This window comes from Neoarius graeffei, chromosome 5 (genome assembly GCF_027579695.1).
Source record: "Neoarius graeffei isolate fNeoGra1 chromosome 5, fNeoGra1.pri, whole genome shotgun sequence".
Lineage (NCBI taxonomy): Eukaryota > Metazoa > Chordata > Actinopteri > Siluriformes > Ariidae > Neoarius > Neoarius graeffei.
This window is the reverse complement of record NC_083573.1, coordinates 70,611,243-70,631,194: the sequence shown is the minus strand read 5'-3', so window position 1 is coordinate 70,631,194 and position 19,952 is coordinate 70,611,243. Positions and strand designations below refer to the sequence as shown.

The 19,952-nt window shown below is 42.3% G+C and overlaps 1 protein-coding gene across 1 annotated transcript in view; it reads right to left on the bottom strand.

Annotated features, from left to right (window-relative positions):
- Positions 1-19,952, bottom strand: part of si:dkey-22o22.2 (neural-cadherin) — a 309,825-nt gene that overhangs the window by 45,487 nt on the left and 244,386 nt on the right. Inside the window, exons 17-22 of the mRNA XM_060922323.1 lie at positions 16,577-16,860; positions 14,558-16,175; positions 13,974-14,067; positions 8,489-8,673; positions 6,142-6,377; positions 1,010-1,287 (exon numbers count right to left, since the gene is read on the bottom strand). Coding sequence (XP_060778306.1) covers positions 1,010-1,287; positions 6,142-6,377; positions 8,489-8,673; positions 13,974-14,067; positions 14,558-16,175; positions 16,577-16,860 — 2,695 coding nt within the window. The remainder of the gene's footprint in view (positions 1-1,009; positions 1,288-6,141; positions 6,378-8,488; positions 8,674-13,973; positions 14,068-14,557; positions 16,176-16,576; positions 16,861-19,952) is intronic.

The window sequence follows — 19,952 nt, the reverse complement described above, 5'->3', positions numbered from 1 at the left end:
TCTGAGTTCGGTTAGATGGCTGAAAGGGACCAAGTGTGAAAACACCCTAAAAATCAACGGTACGGTTCGCCTAATCTGCGCATTGTGAACAAAAAGAGCACCGGGTTCACTTCGCCTTTTTCACTGTAGTTTAACCTTCTTCGTTTGCCGTAGTTGGTCACGTGACTGTAGCAGGGAACCTCAACTTCCTTTTGGAATTTACCAGCCGTGTTTTGTGCTCATAGATAGCTGGAATACATTTATTTTCCTTAATCCGCACTATTTTGATCAAAGAATACAGCAGGGCAAGCATGGCAGCAGACATTTTGATTCAAGAGAAAATTACCCAGAATTCCATGCACTGGGGGTCTGAGGGCTCTAGAGGACCTGGTGTGAACAGAAAGAGGACTGAGGCCCCATCAAAGCTTAACTGGACCAGAAAGAGAACCCAGTCCTCTTTGTAATAAATTCACAGTGTGAACACAAAAAGAACTGAGTTCTTTTTCTGTTGGTCCACTTTTTGGTCCACTTAAAGAGGACTGAGTCTGGTTCCTTTAAAGGGGACCAAGTGTGAAAACACCCAAAAACTCTACTTGAAAACAAAACCCCAAAAAAATACAAAAAAAAAGCAACAAAATATGGAATGAAAGTATTTGATGGCAAGAACGTATCTTTTTTTTATTTTTCAAGAATTATTATTACAGCATTTTTCACAAATTGCTACTGTCATTTCGCCGGTTTGTTGACATTCTAAGTGGAAATGATTTTATCGGACGTTTTGTGTAAAGTTTTTATTTATTGAATTTGCAAAAAAATTAAAATAAAACTGCTCTGTTTCTCAAAATCTAGTGAATGTGGATAGAATACAACAGTTATTCCACTCAATCTCGTCGTACGTGGCTTATAGCCAACTCGGTGCTATGTGCCTCATCGGCTATCAGCTCATGTACGACTCGATTTCGTGGAATAACTGTTAAATGTCACTGTATCGATACATTCTATTGTCCGCCCCATTTTAAGGATACCTTACCTGTAGCCCATGTCTGTATCCATGCAGGTGCCTCCGTTAAGGCAGGGGCTGTGGAGGTACGAGGAGCAGGACATGTGCTTGCTCTCTCTGGCCAAACATCCACACAGAGCCGTGACTGTGGCTGAGACAGAAACCAAAGAAGTGTTCCCACCGTTCAGAACTGATGGCGTGTCACTAAACGTCACCCTGCTGGAACAGCCACCTGCAGGACTGCAGTCTGCGTAGGCACACTCATCCACCCCCACCTGCAGAATGGTCACACCCAGGGCTGACTCCAGCTGAAAAAGATGCAAAGACACAGATTACAAATTACAATATTGGTGACATATGGGCGGCATGGTGGTGTAGTGGTTAGCGCTGTCGCCTCACAGCAAGAAGGTCCGGGTTCGAGCCCCGGGGCCGGCGAGGGCCTTTTTGTGTGGAGTTTGCATGTTCTCCCTGTGTCCGCGTGGGTTTCCTCCGGGTGCTCCGGTTTCCCCCACAGTCCAAAGACATGCAGGTTAGGTTAACTGGTGACTCTAAATTGACCGTAGGTGTGAATGTGAGTGTGAATGGTTGTCTGTGTCTATGTGTCAGCCCTGTGATGACCTGGCGACTTGTCCAGGGTGTACCCCGCCTTTCGCCCGTAGTCAGCTGGGATAGGCTCCAGCTTGCCTGCGACCCTGTAGAAGGATAAAGCGGCTAGAGATAATGAGATGAGATGAGATATTGGTGACATATGCAAAAACCATGCAGAAAATGAAACACTGATGACATTAACAGTACTGAATGTCAGGATGATTGATTCCATGTACTGGTTATTATTATTCTTAAGGGACACATTTTGTCTATAACATTACATCAGGGGTCGTAAACTGGTGAAACCAACCAGATACGGACCCAGCAAAGTATTTCAGCAGATTAAACTAGAAAAAAAAATCAGTGCAATTCAACGACTCCAAACATGAAGCATTCCAGCTTCTGTAGCAGATCTTCTGCTGTAGCTTGTGGCTATCAGTCATGTGCATTTATATAAACAACAGCACCAGGCAAAAGTTTGTACACCCCTACTCATTCATAGGTTTTTCTGTACTGTGACTACCCGTAGAACAATACTGAAGACATCAAAACTATGAAATAATTAGAGCTGTCAAGTGATTAAAAAAACTAATTAATTGCACATTTTGCAATGAATTAATCATGATTAAGAACTTGATTTTCTTCTTAAGACTAAAACTTATAATCCATTTTTAAATGTAAAATCATCAAATTAATGTAGAATAATCACAAAGGATGTATATTTCAGACGTCTAATAGCATTTAATTGCATCTTTAAACACAGAACTACGCAGCTGCAGAAAGAAAACTCAGACCTATAAAGTGCCAGTTGATTTCAAAATCAAGACCACACACACACACACACACACACACACACACACACACACACACACACACACACAGTATACACATACAGAAAAAACACTGGCAGAAAACACTATGCTCATGGGTTGGAAGTTTTTAGCGATCCAAGTAGCCAAAGCATTGGTAACCTTTTCACTTGCTGGTTTAGTTATTCGCCCACGAGTACCACACTCCTGTAGCGTAGACTGGCGAGCAGTACAGATGGTTTCCATAGAGTGTTTTGCATGAAGGTGATATTTTAAAGACAAGCTACTTCTGTGATAACTGAATTTGGCTTTGCAAACTGTGCAAATTACTTTCATTTTCTCAATGGTTCCGTCAGGCAACTTTTTATACTCAAACTTTCTGCCCAAAACTCTTTCACTATTTGTCTCCATCTTTAGCTAGGGATGAGGTTTCGCAGCATCCGTGTCATAGGTCAGCCCCCACACAGGAAGTAAACAAAACGCAGCTGCGTTAATTGCATTAATTTATTTTAACGTGTTAAATATTTTAAATTAATCACAATGATTAACATGTGGGCGGCACGGTGGTGTAGTGGTTAGCGCTGTCGCCTCACAACAAGAAGGTCCGGGTTCGAGCCCCGTGGCCGGCGAGGGCCTTTCTGTGCGGAGTTTGCATGTTCTCCCCGTGTCCGCGTGAGTTTCCTCCGGGTGCTCCGGTTTCCCCCACAGTCCAAAGACATGCAGGTTAGGTTAACTGGTGACTCTAAATTGAGCGTAGGTGTGAATGTGAGTGTGAATGGTTGTCTGTGTCTATGTGTCAGCCCTGTGATGACCTGGCGACTTGTCCAGGGTGTACCCCGCCTTTCGCCCGTAGTCAGCTGGGATAGGCTCCAGCTTGCCTGCGACCTTGTAGAACAGGATAAAGCGGCTAGAGATAATGAGATGAGATGAGATGAGATTAACATGTTCATTTTGACAGCCCTAGAAATTACATATATGGAATTATGTGGTAAATTTAAAAAAAAGTGTTTAAAAAAGAAAATATGTTTGATATTTTAGATTCTTCAAAGTAGCCACCGTTTACCTTGATGACGCTTTACACACTATTGGCATTATTTTAACCAGCTTCATGAGGTAGTCACCTGGAATGCTTTTCAATTAACAGTTGTGCCTCGTCAAAAGTTAATTAGTGCAATTTCTTGCCTTATTAATGTATTTGAGAGCAAACAGTAAATAGTAAATAATAATAATAATAATACAGTAAATATCCCTAGTCCACAACTGTAGCAATCCATATTATGTCAAGAACCGCTCAATTAAGTAAAGAGAAACGACATCCATCATTACTTTAAGACATGAAGTGACTTTTAATTAATAAAAATAAAGAAAAAAACGCTGAATTTGAAGGTGTGTCCAAACTTTTGGCAGGTACTGTATTCACCTGAAGGTACCTCATAGAGTCAGAAAAGAGTTTTCACAGTCTTTCAAAGAGATATTTTTTCATTTATCATCTCTAGTCTGATTAGTGAAGTGATGACCGGGTACGTTAAAAAAAGTCAATGATGAAAACAGAGTGTTTAAAGATGAGGTATGAGAAGTATATACTGTATTTATTCTTCACTTCTAAAGTAAGGTGACGTACTAATAAACTAATCACTAATGCTTAAGGTAAAGGGTTAAAAGTTCACCAGTCAGTCATGTTAATAGTCTATCCTGATCCTTTCTGGAGCTGGACCATCACAAATTGTAGCTGAGTTAGCAATATGGAGCACTTTTACATGAGAAAACAAGATAACGCACAATGCGGCAAAAGACTGAACACGAAAGAGAGAACTTAATGCAGTTGTGGTACGTGTGTGAGAATGAACACAGTGTAACGTCTGATGCAGTACATGGAGATACAGAGGGTTTATGGTTAGTTAGCACAAAAATCTTTTAGCACAAGTTCTAAAGTCTCTTTGCACAACTCTAAGTTCTTGAGCACATGATCCAAGGACACTTAATCTTTATTATGAATACTTACTGATCATGTTTAGAAATGTTTGATGGATATTTTTATGAAAGTTGCCAAGATTCCGATCGAAAACCAGTGATTCTATTTCCCCACTCCGTCATCTTGAAACCGCCATGTTTGATGTAGCCCAATGTAGTTGATGTTAGTCACCAATCCTCCCTCCAAATTATTTAACACAGCATGTACCCTGACAGTCCACCACTACAGCCAACTTCCAGGTTTGATTTGTCTTTATTAAAGTGCTAAGCTTAAATTATATCATATTTATTATTTACAGTTTGCTAACTAGGTACAGCTTCGAGACTTGTCTTTTTTCATATATATATTTTTTCGAGGCGGCACAGTGGTGTAGTGGTTAGCGCTGTCGCCTCACAGCAAGAAGGTCCGGGTTCGAGCCCCGTGGCCGGCGAGGGCCTTTCTGTGCGGAGTTTGCATGTTCTCCGCGTGGGTTTCCTCCGGGTGCTCCGGTTTCCCCCACAGTCCAAAGACATGCAGGTTAGGTTAACTGGTGACTCTAAATTGACCGTAGGTGTGAATGTGAGTGTGAATGGTTGTCTGTGTCTATGTGTCAGCCCTGTGATGACCTGGCGACTTGTCCAGGGTGTACCCCGCCTTTCACCCGTAGTCAGCTGGGATAGGCTCCAGCTTGCCTGCGACCCTGTAGAACAGGATAAAGCGGCTAGAGAGAACGAGATGAGATATTTTTTCGATTGCTGTGACCATAATCGAAGATGTAAGATGTATAAGACAGTAGTGAGACCAGCTGTGATGTATGGATTGGAGACCGTCCCCTTAACGAAGAGACAGGAGGCAAAGTTGGAGGTGGCGGAGTTGAGGATGTTAAGGTTTGCGATGGGAGGTTGGACAGGATAAGGAACGAGCACATCAGAGGGACAGCACATGTGGACAGCTTGGGAATTAAGCTAAGAGAGATGAGACTGAGATGGTATGGGCACATCCTGAGAAGAGATGCAGAGCATGTTGGAAGGAGAATGTTGAGGATGGAGCTGCCAGGCACACGAAAACGAGGAAGGCCAAAGAGGAGATACATGGATGTGGTGAGAGAGGACATGAAAGTGGCAGGTGTGGTAGAGAAGGATGCGGAAGACAGGGAGCAATGGAGACGAAAGATCCGCTGTGGCGACCCCTAATCGGGAGCAGCCAAAAGAAGAAGAAGAAGTGACCATAATCCAGAGTTGTGCGAAAGAACATAGAGTTGTGCTAAGAGACTTTAGAATTTGTGCGAAAAGACTTTGGATTTGTGCAAAAAGACTGCTGTGCTAAATAACCGGATACCGATACAGAGCTAATGACATTGCAGTCTGTGCTTTGTGAAACACTCCTTATGAGATCTCACAATAGCTCTGTGTGTGTGTGTGTGTGTGTGTGTGTGTGTGTGTGTGTGTGTGTGTGTGTGTGTGAGAATTACTTAAATCCATGTCCAAGGGCAATATGTCACATTCACTACAAGCCTTTGTAAAACTTTGAGAGCAGCCTCTCTCTGGGCATAAACAAAAGTCAGAGGCTTCACACAACTCCCACTCACACCTGACTTACAGATCCATTTATTCCCTTCCTCTGTCCCTCCTTCATTCCCTCCCTTCTTGGCTCACTGGCCACACAGTGCAGTGTCATACCTTACAAGGCCATGAAATATTCATAACACCTCATGCAGATCATCACTCTAGGCACAAGTGTAATGTGGTAGTAGCTGCCTGCGCTCATGTTTCTGAGAGATGTAAATAAAAACTGCATATGTGTGTGTGTGTTACCTTGGATTTGTACATAGCTACAATGCCATGCAGTTTCTCCGGCCTGTAGTAAGGGGAGCCGTAGGCAGCGAACCACAGGCTGAGGTGCTGCTGGGTGGAATGAGTGCCGTTGGCCAGGCTGAAGACGTGCACTTTATCCAGATCTGTCTGTAAGACCTCAGATAGCAGTCGCTGCAGACGCTCATACAAACTCCCCTCACCATCAGAGGCCCTGAACAACTCCTCCGCTGTTACATCTGCACACAATAAACACCAAAACCCACACTTACATACACACATGCCACCTTATCAAAAACACATACTGAAGAAGTGTGTGGAGGTTTGGGGCTATCCAAGTCATTCTGCAAAGACTGAGAATAGAAACGAAAAATAATCAAAACAGCTAGACTCGTGCTATGATATTAAAAGCACAAATTAACTATAATAATGTTTATAACACAAGAGCAGTTGTTCTAACGTGGTCTGTGATTATTATTATTTTTTTTTTTTTTGATGTATGGAGCAAGAAATATAGCAACTTTAAATCCAGGTTAAAAATATTTCTCTTTTCTTGTGCTTATGATTGAACTCAAAAACTTGTACTTTTTCTTGTAGTATTTTATGTACAAGGGCGGCACGGTGGTGTAGTGGTTAGCGCTGTCGCCTCACAGCAAGAAGGTCTGGGTTCGAGTCCCGTGGCCAGCAAGGGCCTTTCTGTGCGGAGTTTGCATGGTGTCCGCGTGGGTTTCCTCCGGGTGCTCTGGTTTCCCCCAAAGACATGCAGGTTAGGTTAACTGGTGACTCTAAATTCACCGTAGGTGTGAATGTGAGTGTGAATGGTTGTCTGTGTCTATGCGTCAGCCCTGTGATGACCTGGCGACTTGTCCAGGGTGTACCCCGCCTTTCGCCCGTAGTCAGCTGGGATAGGCTCCAGCTTGCCTGCGACCCTGTAGAAGGATAAAGCGGCTACAGATAATGAGATGAGATTTTATGTACATTATTTTAATCGTATTACTTATCTTTTAATTGTATTGATTTCTATTAATTATGTATCTTGTAGTTTATTTTAGCTCCTCCAGTGGTTTTCATGAAATTTCTCTTATTTCTGGCTTATTTGTAAAGCACTTTGAATTATCAGCGTGCATGAACGGTGCTATATAAATAAACTTGCCTTGCCTTTTCTTTTCTTGTTTTTTTTTAAAATATTACAGTGGTGGATGTCAAAATCACCATTATCAAAGTTGTACCGATAAATAAACAGTATTAGACAGGAATCTAATTTTATGATCTAATTTTAATAAAGCAGGTTCGATGGGTGTGAAAGTTCAGAAGAAATAAAAACCCTCTGGCGCCAGTAAATACCCTAAACATTACTGCACACATTTCAACAACGTGGCTAATTCTGTAGTAGGCTTAATAGTTAAAAATCTATGCTGAAAGGATCTGCTTTTTTTTTTTTACAGTCAAGGGATACTTGACTGTAAAAAGTTTGAGAACTTCTCAAACTCTACATCTCTATCATACATGTGACTACCAGAGACAAGATTCATTTCTCCGTATCAAGAAAAGTTTTTACTTCAAATGGAAGTCTAAGGGCAGTTACAGGGACTGACATTTGTCATCTCATCTCATCTCATTATCTCTAGCCGCTTTATCCTGTTCTACAGGGTCGCAGGCAAGCTGGAGCCTATCCCAGCTGACTACGGGCGAAAGGCGGGGTACACCCTGGACAAGTCGCCAGGTCATCACAGGGCTGACACATAGACACAGACAACCATTCACACTCACATTCACACCTACGCTCAATTTAGAGTCACCAGTTAACCTAACCTGCATGTCTTTGGACTGTGGGGGAAACCGGAGCACCCGGAGGAAACCCACGCGGACACGGGGAGAACATGCAAACTCCACACAGAAAGGCCCTCGCCGGCCACGGGGCTCGAACCCAGGACCTTCTTGCTGTGAGGCGACAGCGCTAACCACTACACCACCGTGCCGCCTACTGACATTTGTGTGAAATATAAATTTATGCTGAATATGTTTATGAATTCTTCAGCCAAAGACATAAGTGCTAAATCTCTAGTTAAATATTTCATTTATATATTATTGTATGTTAACAACATAAATTCAAACTCCTTACCAGTGAGCTTTCTGTGTTTTTTTTTTTTCACAGTACAGGGAATTGCATCAAAATTCTTGTCCATGCACGATGAGCGCAGTGAATAAAGAATGCACTAGAGTACACCTTTAACATCAACAACAACAATAATAATAATAGGTGAAAGGAAAGAGATGTTTCCTCGTTCTGTTCAGCACACCACAGTGGAGGTGAAGGTTGCAATGAATAAATAGGAGTTAAATCACGCACTGGAGAATCGGAGTGAGCCAGCGTTGAGCAGCGCCTCCTCCCTCAGCTCCCTGACTGTAATCTGCACCGTTGAGGTGACATCAGGCCAACTCTTATCGGCTACTCGCACCTGCAGTCTGTAACTCCCAGCGGGGGTGCCACTTTTTATGCTTAGCTGACCAGAGTTCTGGTTCAGGATAAACTGCCTGTGAAACACACCCACACACAGAGACAAAGACAGAGATAGAGAGAGTTAGGATGTGTATATATCGGGGTGTAGTAGTGATAATAAAGCAGCAGCTAATTAAACAAAGCAGACATTTTGAATTTCCTTTCAGCATCTTTGACCAGACATAATAATAGATAAGCAGTCCATTAAGAGGCTTTATATTTCCATGTTTCAGTCACACCCTTTAATTCTTCAGCCCTCATGCAGGGCCGCCATCCAGACTACTGGCATTGTATAATGTCAGCTCTTAGTCTGTTAGTCCATGTCCTCTTTCGCTTACACAGAGACAGGAGTTACACAGACAATTGCCCACTGGCTCACGGTGATGTCCTTTAGTACAGCCCGGCACTTCAGCTAGACACTGTCAGCCTGGACAGGCTAAGCAGAGTCCTGACTCAGATTAGAGAAGGCCACTGTGGTAATATGACAAATATGTCACTGCTGTACCTTACACGTCAAAGCTGTTAGGCTGGATACATCCAGAGCACGGGCATATAGTCTTTTCAACCAAGCCAGCAGGATCACCTGATACCACAGTGACCAACTTATAAAATTTATTGGAAATTCTAATAACAACCTTCATAATGACCGTATCCTATCCCAAGTATAAAAATATATTGCTAGAGGTGAACCTTTCAATTCAAACGAATGACTTTCTCCTTACAGTGTTAGTCACTATGGTTTCCCTGCTAGTGCTTGACTAATGTCCATCCCCTATGTTGCCACTGCACAGGCGAAAAAAACATTTTATTTTTAGTGAGAAGACGTGAAATCATCCATCTGTCCAAAAGCTATGTCTTCTCACTAAAAGTAAACTTTCTTGCCCCTTTTGACCAATAATGAAATGTGAAACAATTGTTTAGTGTCAGAATGAGGCAATAAACACATTTGCTCTTCACAAATGCTGCTGACTAAGTGTGCAAAAACACTGACATCATTCTCAACGAGTAATCAACACTTCAAACCTGTAGCAGCACTGTGAGTGCAGACTCAGAAGCTGTGATCAGAGAAAAAAAATCTGTCAAAAAACCCACGGCTTATTTTTTCCAGTCACATTGCCTTCTGTCACTGGATGCCTGCCAAAGTGCGCACCAGTACAATAAACTATACAGCAAAATTGTAAAGTTGTATAGGTTACCTCTTACTATAGAGGGCATGCTATTTAGTATGCAAGTACGCAATTTGGAACATAGACCTTAAATTACACTCTATCCTTGAAAATGATCAGGCTGCTTTGTTGTGTCACTGTCGGTGTGATTACGCAGTATATAATCCTGAACCTGTATCTAAAATGGACACTACGTAACAGCACTGGTATTATACTCCAGACCAGGGGCGTCACTAGGCCTTTTTTACTGGGGCACGTGCCCCAGTAAAAATCAGCTGTGCCCCAGTAAGAAAATGTTGAAAGATTTTCATAACAAACTAGTTTCTTTGGCAGATCATTTATCTACTGTAAGTTGTAGGACAGAGTGTGTTTCAAACTTCTATCGCCTCTTCTTTCTAACTAATTTTCTGATTGGTCTGGGAGATTCTCACTGTAAACATAGCGTGCGTGCAGCGTGCCATGAGTCCATTTAGCCTACTGGAGAGATGAGTCTACTCTTTGGATGAGTCAGAGAACGGGCTCTGGATGAGTTAAGGTAGCGCGAAGTATTTGCAACAAAACTAAGCAAACCATATTCTAACAAACCCATTAAAGTACATTGAATTAAACGATATTAAATTACTTTTCCAGATGGATATCAGACAATTCTTCTCACGAAGCAGAGACAGGGGCAGGGAAACAGTGACAGATGAGGAGGAGGGTGAGAGAAGTAAGATTAAGGTTGTAGGCTATGTGCTAGTCAGTCATAACTAACCGGCTAAGTTCGTGAATCGTGAGAGTTGAGGTGACATGTTTAGCATCAGCATGCATTAAAAGCCCAAATGCCAACAATACATTTTTTGGGGACTGGGATGTGTTTTCCGTCTCATTGACCTATTCCTCACATAACTTCATCCACGAGAGCATGAGAATTATCCACTTTGCATAGGTTGGAGTAATTTACAGATAGCCTACACATTATTAATGCATAATGATTGAAAAAAGATTGAAAAAAACAGGCATTAGCCTACACTATACTGTTTAAGAAATGAAGTGACAAGTTGAAATGTTCCTTGGTTAACTTTTTCCCCTAAATTGCTTCTTTACTCTTGTGGAATGTAATACAAATGCATAATAGGAAACTTGAATCAAATACATAACAAAATTAGTTAGGTTATTCAGCTGTTTAGCTGTTCCATGAAATGTTTGGCAGGTTTACTGCATATGAAAGAGTATGTTTAAATAAACATCTTAATGCATTCTTGAACAGACTCTCCCTTTTTAACTTTACCAGTAGATGTATATCAGGAACATTAAGGTGCATTGTGCGGGGGGTGGGGGGTGGGGGTTGTTGTGTGTGTTTCGGGGGGGGGGCAGTGCCCCAGTAAAGTTTAATTCCTAGTGACGCCCCTGCTCCAGACCTTAGTACAGCACAGTACAGCATTTAGTGCTTGTGTATTATGTGAAATATTATCTAAAGCTGTATATGATGTACAGTGGTGCTTTAAAGTTTGTGAACCCTTTAGAATTGTCTATATTTCTGCATAAATATGACCTAAAACATCATCAGATTTTCACACAAGTCCTAAAAGTAAATAAAAAGAACCCAGTTAAACAAATCTCATCTCATTATCTGTAGCTGCTTTATCCTGTTCTACGTACAGGGTTGCAGGCAAGCTGGAGCCTATCCCAGCTGACTACGGGTGAAAGGCGGGGTACACCCTGGACAAGTCGCCAGGTTATCACAGGGCTGACACATAGACACAGACAACCATTCACACCTACGGTCAATTTAGAGTCACCAGTTAACCTAACCTGCATGTCTTTGGACTGTGGGGGAAACCGGAGCACCCGGAGAAAACCCACGTGGACGCGGGGAGAACATGCAAACTCCGCACAGAAAGGCCCTCGCCGGCCACGGGGCTCGAACCTGGACCTTCTTACTGTGACGCGACAGCGCTAACCACTACACCACCGTGCCGCCCCAGTTAAACAAATGAGACAAAAATATTATACTTGGTCATTTATTTATTGAGGAAAGTTATCCCATATTACATATCTGTGAGTGGCAAAAGTATGTGAACCTTTACTTTCAGTATCTGGTGTGACCCCCTTGAGCAGCAATAACTGCAACTAAACGTTTCCGGTAACTGTTGATCAGTCCTGCACACCGGCTTGGAGGAATTTTAGCCCATTCCTCCATACAGAACAGCTTCAACTCTGGGATGTTGGTGGGTTTCCTCACATGAACTGCTCGCCTCAGGTCCTTCCACAACATTTCGACTGGATTAAGATCAGGACTTTAACTTGGCCATTCCAAAACATTAACTTTATTCTTCTTTAACCATTCTTTGGTAGAACGACTTGTGTGCTTAGGGTCATTGTCTTGCTGCATGACCCATCTTCTCTTGAGATTCAGTTCATGGACAGACGTCCTGATATTTTCCTTTAGAATTTGCTGGTATAATTCAGAATTCATTGTTCCATCAATGATGGCAAGCCGTCCTGGCCCAGATGCAGCAAAACAGGCCCAGACCATGATACTACCACCACCATGTTTCACAGATGGGATAAGGTTCTTCTGCTGGAATGCAGTGTTTTCCTTTCTCCAAACATAATGCTTCTCATTGAAAGCAAAAAGTTCTATTTTGTTCTCATCCGTCCACAAAACATTTTTTCCAATAGCTTTCTGGCTTGTCCACATGATCTTTAGCAAACTGCAGACAAGCAGCAATGTTCTTTTTGGAGAGCAGTGACTTTCTCCTTGCAACCCTGTCGTGTACACCATTGTTGTTCAGTGTTCTCCTGATGGTGGACTCATGAACATTAACATTAGCCAATGTGAGAGAGGCCTTCAGTTGCTTAGAAGTTACCCTGGGATCCTTTGTGACCTCGCTGACTGTTACATGCCTTGCTCTTGGAGTGATCTTTGTTGGTCGACCACTCCTGGTGAGGGAAACAATGGTCTTGAATTTCCTCCATTTGTACACAATCTGTCTGACTGTGGATTGGTGGAGTCCAAACTCTTTAGAGATGGTTTTGTAACCTTTTCCAGCCTGATGAGCATCAACAATGCTTTTTCTGAGGTCCTCAGAAATCTCCTTTGTTTGTGCCATGATACACTTCCACAAACAGGTGTTGTGAAGATCAGACTTTGATAGATCCCTGTTCTTTAAATAAAACAGGGTGCCCACTCACACATTGATTGAAAACACCTGACTCTAATTTCACCTTCAAATTAACTGCTAATCCTAGAGGTTCACATACTTTTGCCACTCACAGATATGTAATATTGGATCGTTTTCCTCAATAAATAAATGACTGAGTATAATATTTTTGTCTCATTTGTTTAACTGGGTTCTCTTTATCTACTTTTAGGACTTGTGTGAAAATCTGATGTTGTTTTAGGTCATATTTATGCAGAAATATAGAAAATTCTAAAGGGCTCACAAACTTTCAAGCACCACTGTATATAGTACAGAAGTGTTTAACTGTGTTTATCACCCTGGACAGACACACCAAGGTCACAAAACTCACACTGGCTGATGATCAAATTCGAATTTAAAAGCTGCAATCATGTTCACATAATGGCAGTTGAGTTCCACGTGGCTAGTGACCTCCAGCTCCTGTGCCAATTGAGGTAATTACCCATCAAGTAAGCAAATGAAAAACTGCCAAGTTGGAAGTGATGCAATGTGTGCCAAACATCATGCCACACAGGCCTGTGCTAAACTGCTAATCTATTCATGTGTTACTTATTCTAATTAACAGGAACAAACACTTTCTAAAACACCTCAAGGAGGCTAATTTTGGAGAAAACGACATTCAAAGAGACAGGCCTCATTTCAGCAGACTGCATGTGACATTTGTTATTTGTATGAATATTGATGCATATCTTTCCTCAGTTTTGAGAAGTGACAGGTCTGTCACAGCTTGTACAGCAGGCTCAGTATGAAGCTTGTCACTATTTCATGTGCTGCTCATTAGCGTTAGAGTCTGTCACACATCAATTTTCTAATCAACTGCAACACAAGAATGAGTGTCTGCAGAAGAAATTCTGAGTCTAATTTTGATTAAAAAGCATCCAATATAATATAATGTGGTACTCTCCACATTGCCTCGCTCTGCTTTACTCTCATCACTTTGAGTGTCAGCTGACAGTATCAAAATTCAGTAAAAGATCAAAGTACCTAGGGGGTCTATCTTCAAATTTGTAAACCTTTTCACTCCAGTCATCAATGTCAGGGGCTTGAACTTGTCCAAGTACAGTGGTAGGAAGAGTACCTGCAGAAAAGGCAAAATATATCATTTTTGCAGAGTCACTTCATATAGACTGCAATATCTGAGGCTGTGTGCATTTGTGCTTGTCGGAGTGGAAAGACTCACTCCCTTCTTTTTTTTTTTCAAGAAACCCCAACCTTCACTCATTTCATTGCCAGATATGAACTTGCTTAAGCTTCATGGTAGGGGGCCAATGCTATTAGTTATCACTTCTCCAAAAGGCAAAACAGAGAAGTGCAATCCTGTTAGGCATGAAATCAACAGCTTTTAATATGGCTCCTGTTTATGTGCCTTTTAAACCTACTTCATGCCATGTTTTGAGCTACATGATGAGTTCTTGTTAAAAGGAAAGACTCTAAATATTCATAAAACCCAAACCATATTTCCCACCAAGGTTTGTGACGAGCTAACAGATGGTGCTAAATGCATGTTGTAGAATTTGACATTAACCTCTCAAGCATGGCTCATAGATCAACATTTTGCAGAAACATACCTTCATAATTGTAGACTATAAACTCTGAGTGCCCAGGTGCATGCGGGTGGTCATTCTTATCCCCAATTACGACAGTCAGTGTATTGGTGGAGCTCATTGGAGGAGATCCACTGTCAGTCATCAGAATGGGAAGAAGGTACTCTTTCTGCTGTTCTCTATCAAAGGTGCAAAGGGCTGTTATCATGGCACTGCCATTCCGCAAATCTGTCAGGTTAAAGTTTGTGGCGTCTGAGGTGATCATCAGCAGGCGAATGGAAAAAGGCCCTGCATTAGGTGAGCTATCTCTGTCTATGGCATGGAGCAGAATGGAAGTGTCATTCATATGGACAAGCTGAGGCGCAATGGCATTTTCCCATACAATGGGGCGGTATGGCACCTCAAACTCAGGCCCGTTATCATTAACGTCCTGTACAGCCAGCAGAACAATAGCAGAGCCAGTGAGAGAAGGGTTGCCCATGTCTGTAGCCAAGATTATCAGCCTGTGTTGTGATACCTTTTCCCGGTCCAAAGAGTCTGCTACCACTACCCACCCGCTCTTGTCCACCAAGAACTGCTGAAAAGGGTCAGACTCTGGAGCAATGCTATATGAGAACTTTCCGTTCTGTCCTGAATCCAGGTCCATGGCAGTCACTTGGGCCACAATGGTGCCCAAAGGAACATCCTCAAACATGGACCCTGCATCATAGAACTGGGGGAAGAACACAGGTGCATGGTCGTTTGAGTCTTCCACTTGTATGACACAATATGCCAAGCTGTAGAAGTCTGCATCCTCCACTTTGACTGTGAGATTGAAGGTACGCTCATGGGGCTTTTCAAAATCAATCTTCTTTTTCAGCCTCACCACTCCCTGTCGATTCCCCTTGTCTGTCTCAATAAAGAACTTGCGGTCATCATCTCCACCTATGATGCTGAACGTCATCACAGAGTTCTCTCCCTCATCCCCATCTGTAGCAGCCACTGCCAGAACTTCACTGTTGATATCCAGGTCCTCTGCCATGGTGGCCATATAGACTTTCTTTGTGAAGACTGGAGGGTGATCATTCACATCTGAAACAACAATTGTGGCTGTTCCAGTCCCAGAGAGGCCTCCTCCATCTCTTGCCTCCACAACTACCAAGTAATGATCCTCCACCTCCCTGTCCAAAGATCTCAGCACTGTATAGATGGTACCTGTAGCTGGATTGATGGAGAACAGGTTGAGATTTATTTCATTGCGGACATTCTGGACAATCCTATAGGTGAGAACAGCGTTCTTGCCAGTTTTAGGGTCATCCAGGTCAGTGGCCTGCATCTCCATGATGGAGGTGTCAGCTGGGGAATTCTCAGGCACGTGGCCCACAAAGCATCCTTCTGAGGCACACAGGAATTGGGGAGCATTGTCATTTATGTCACGCACCTCCACCAACACATCAGCAAAGCCAGTTAGGCCATCACCGTTTTCATCAGTGGCCAACACTAGAAATCGCCAGGCTGAACGATCCTCTCGGTCAAGACGCTTTTGGGCGTAAATTCTTCCAGTGAGTTCCTCTATAGTGAATTCACTTCCAGCACCCTGTCCATGTAATGAATATCGGACTGCACTCTGGTCTGCTTCCTGGTCTGGATCTGTAGCTGAAACCTGGACAATAACCAAAAATAAGTAGCTGTAAATATACTGTATAACAGCAACCTCTTTTCACATCAAGGACAAAGATTAATACACACTGTTAGCAATAATAGAAATTGTTCATCATCTTATACCAGATTGGTTTACATGAAGCTGCAGACCAGGTATGTCAAAATATTCATTTCAGAGGATTTTTCTTTCTCTAAACTCAGAAAGATCATTATTAAAACAACAAACCTTCCAAGGAACTCCTATATAAAACTACAAGTAGTTTACTATGTTAAACAGGAAGTCTACATTATGTTAGTTTCCTCTCACAGGAAACCAGAAGGTTAACAATAACTTGCTTATACCTACTGAAAACTGTAAATCAGTTGTGTGTGTATTTGGATGTTCAGCCCCGCCCCACTCACCTCTAACACAGGAACAGGCAGCTCGATCAGCTCCTCTGTTACACTGGTATGATACTCTGTCTGGCTAAAGATAGGTGCTTCATCATTTTGGTTGATGATGTTGATGACCACCACTGTTTGGTTCTCCCACTTCCCATCTGATGCCACCAACCGTAGATGGTAGCGCTGCACTCGTTCATAGTCAAGCCGCTGGGCAATGAAGATGGTGCCAATCTCTGGCTCAACGTCAAAGGTGCCCATGGTATTTCCTGAGGTAATTTGGTAGCGCAGCTTCGCGTTGGCACCTGTTAGAGATGTTTAATATGTAAAAACTTTGGTATGGGGTGGTGGCTATATAGCAGAGTCAACTCCAGAGATCAAGCTATGCTTTTTGGATTGGAAAATGAGTCATGAAGAACTTTAACAGTGCAAGGTCAAGTTCCAGGTAGGATTATGAGTTTTAAGTAGTATTATTTAAATATAAAAATTATTACACTCATTGACTTTTGTTTTCCAGAAAGGGTAAATGTTTCCTTAGGTACAGTGAACAAGCTGCTTCAGTACCCCCAGTGTTACTAATTAACATTACTGATTAACATTGGTAAACAAAAAAGCTAGGGTTAAAATTTTAAGACCACCAAAGATTACCCCAAAGGAAAAGAATTAGACGAATCATTCTACTATGTTTCTACCACACTTTGTCAAAGCTTTGATTAAGATTAGCTATGTGATGGAAAGGTGATGTAAGTCTCTACATTTAGGAGTAAGGATTAGAGGAATTCTTTAGATCTCTAGAAAGGGATTTTCTTTTAAGTAAACATAAAGAAAACAAAGGACACACCCTATTTCTCCAATTAAATCTAAAATTTTTGTGACCTTTTTGCATAACTTTTAGCTGTCTAAGCAAACAGGCTTAGTTGTGCAATTTATTTCTTTGGTTGTTGCCCAGCATCAGAGGTACATCAGAAGTCCATAAGCCTTTCATCCCCTTTTCTTTTCTTCTCCATCTGTTCATTAAATTCCACACAGAAAATTTCCCTCTGGGATGAATCAAACTGGCCAGCTGGTTGAAATGAAAATTAAGTTGAACAGGCAGCGATCGATCGATCGATCTATCTATCTTGAGCTGGCAATGAAATTTAGTATAGAAAACAGACCCCAGGAATGGCATCAAGTCACACTTGGAAGATGCTCTGGACTCTTACAGTAATGCTTTTATGGCTGAGGACTACAGTTGACTTGGACTGCAGTTGTCATGAACAGTTTTGCACTCAAGTTTCCATCAGTGAAGAGTTTATAACATCAACGAAACTGACTTCATGTTAAAACTGTTATAATCATATTGTCTGTTATCACCCAAATGAGGATGGGTTCCCTTTTGAGTCAGGTTCCTCTCGAGGTTTCTTCCTCATGTCATCTGAGAGAGTTTTTCCTTGCCACTGTCGCTTGCTCATTGGGGATAGATTAGAGATAAAATTAGCTCATGTTTAAAGTCATTCAAATTCTGTAAAGCTGCTTTGCGACAATGTCTATTCTTAAAAGCGCTATAGAAATGAACTTGACTTGACTTGAAGAATAAAATAACTGACAACTGCTTTGCCTGCCCTCTATACAGAAAAGGAAAACTTTAACTCTGGCTCTGTTTACCAACCTGGATCGGATTTTATGTGACAAACACCATCTGTGTGTGATGTGAGAGAATGTGTGAAAATTTCATTAAGATGTGTCGTACTCATCCCGGGCCCAGCCATCAGGATTATGGAGCGTAATGTATCCCGGGACTTGCTGAAGGCAGCTCAGGTGCTATGGCCCAAAGCAGTTTCTTTAATGACCAGCTGTCTCATACGGTGCATCTCCCTCAAGCACTATGGGGAGCAAGACCTACACACTGCAACCCTGCACTGCATGCTGTCTAAGAATGCAAAGCTGAAATAAAATTCAATTTACCTAGTGCATTCACTGTGCTTGGTGCTGTCCACCTGCAATTCTCACCTCAGCAAAATAACACCAGTTACGAGCTTTAAGAATAATTAAAATTAAGGATGTACCTACTAAGGTTTGCAAAACATATAATAAACTCGAAGGGCACTCGGTAGAGTGCATATGCACCAAGCCACATGCTATCAACATCAAAATCAAATCACTTGAACCTAGGATTATACTAAGGCTGTACACCAAATTTCAAAAAGTAGTGAATGGATTTTATTGAGTTATGTTGGGAACAGACAAAAAAAAATCCTGACTCTGCATTGAGAGATTTCCGGATTTGCATCAAGAACTAGTCACTTGTTCCTTGGCCCATGGCCCACCTTTCCTCCAAAATTTCATCAGAATCCATTCACTACTTTTTGAGCTATCTTGGGAACAGGCAAACAAAAAAACAAGCAAACATAACCTCTTCCAACAAAGTTGGCAGAGGTAACTAGAAGGGAACTCGGTAGAGTGCATACCTCTGCCAATTCACATATTTATATTTGCATCAAAATCTAATCAATTGGGGCGGCACAGTGGTGTAGTGGTTAGCACTGTCGCTTCACAGCAAGAAGGTCCGGGTTCGAGCCCCGTGGCTGACGAGGGCCTTTCTGTGTGGAGTTTGCATGTTCTCCCCGTGTCCGCATGGGTTTCCTCCGGGTGCTCCGGTTTCCCCCACAGTCCAAAGACATGCAGGTTAGGTTAACTGGTGACTCTAAATTGACCGTAGGCGTGAATGTGAGTGTGAATGGTTGTCTGTGTCTATGTGTCAGCCCTGTGATGACCTGGCGACTTGTCCAGGGTGTACCCCGCCTTTCACCCGCAGTCAGCTGGGATAGGCTCCAGCTTGCCTGCGACCCTGTAGAACAGGATAAAGCAGCTACAGATAATGAGATGAGATCTAATCAATCGTTCCTTGGCCTATTGCCCACTTTTCCTCAAAATTTCTTCAAAATCTGTACACTACTTTCTGAGTTACGTTTAGAACAGTCAAACAAACAAATGGAGGCGAAAACATAACCTCCTTCAACAAAGTTAGCGGAGGTTGAAGGAGGTTGGTGTATCAGGCATTAATTGTTCTAATATCCACCTTTTTTTCCTAGTCAGTGCAAAATAAATTGGGTGCCTTCTAAAGAGTGACATTCGGATCTGATTTGCATTCCTGCACATGAGAAGCCTGAGACATTAGCTGTCTGGAGGAACTGCGCTGTCCATCCATGCATGGCAAGCTATCTTGACACCTTCACCTCTACGACATGGAAACTGTCTCATCCATAAGGAGCTTTTAGCCACATTCACTGGTTGCTAGCACTCTCCCCCTGGGCCTTCTCCCCTCCTCTTGTCTTGCTGATGGTGGCGACATGCCACACCATATTTGTCAAACATGTGTACCGTATTTAACAGGTGAAGCTCTGTCATGACGGTG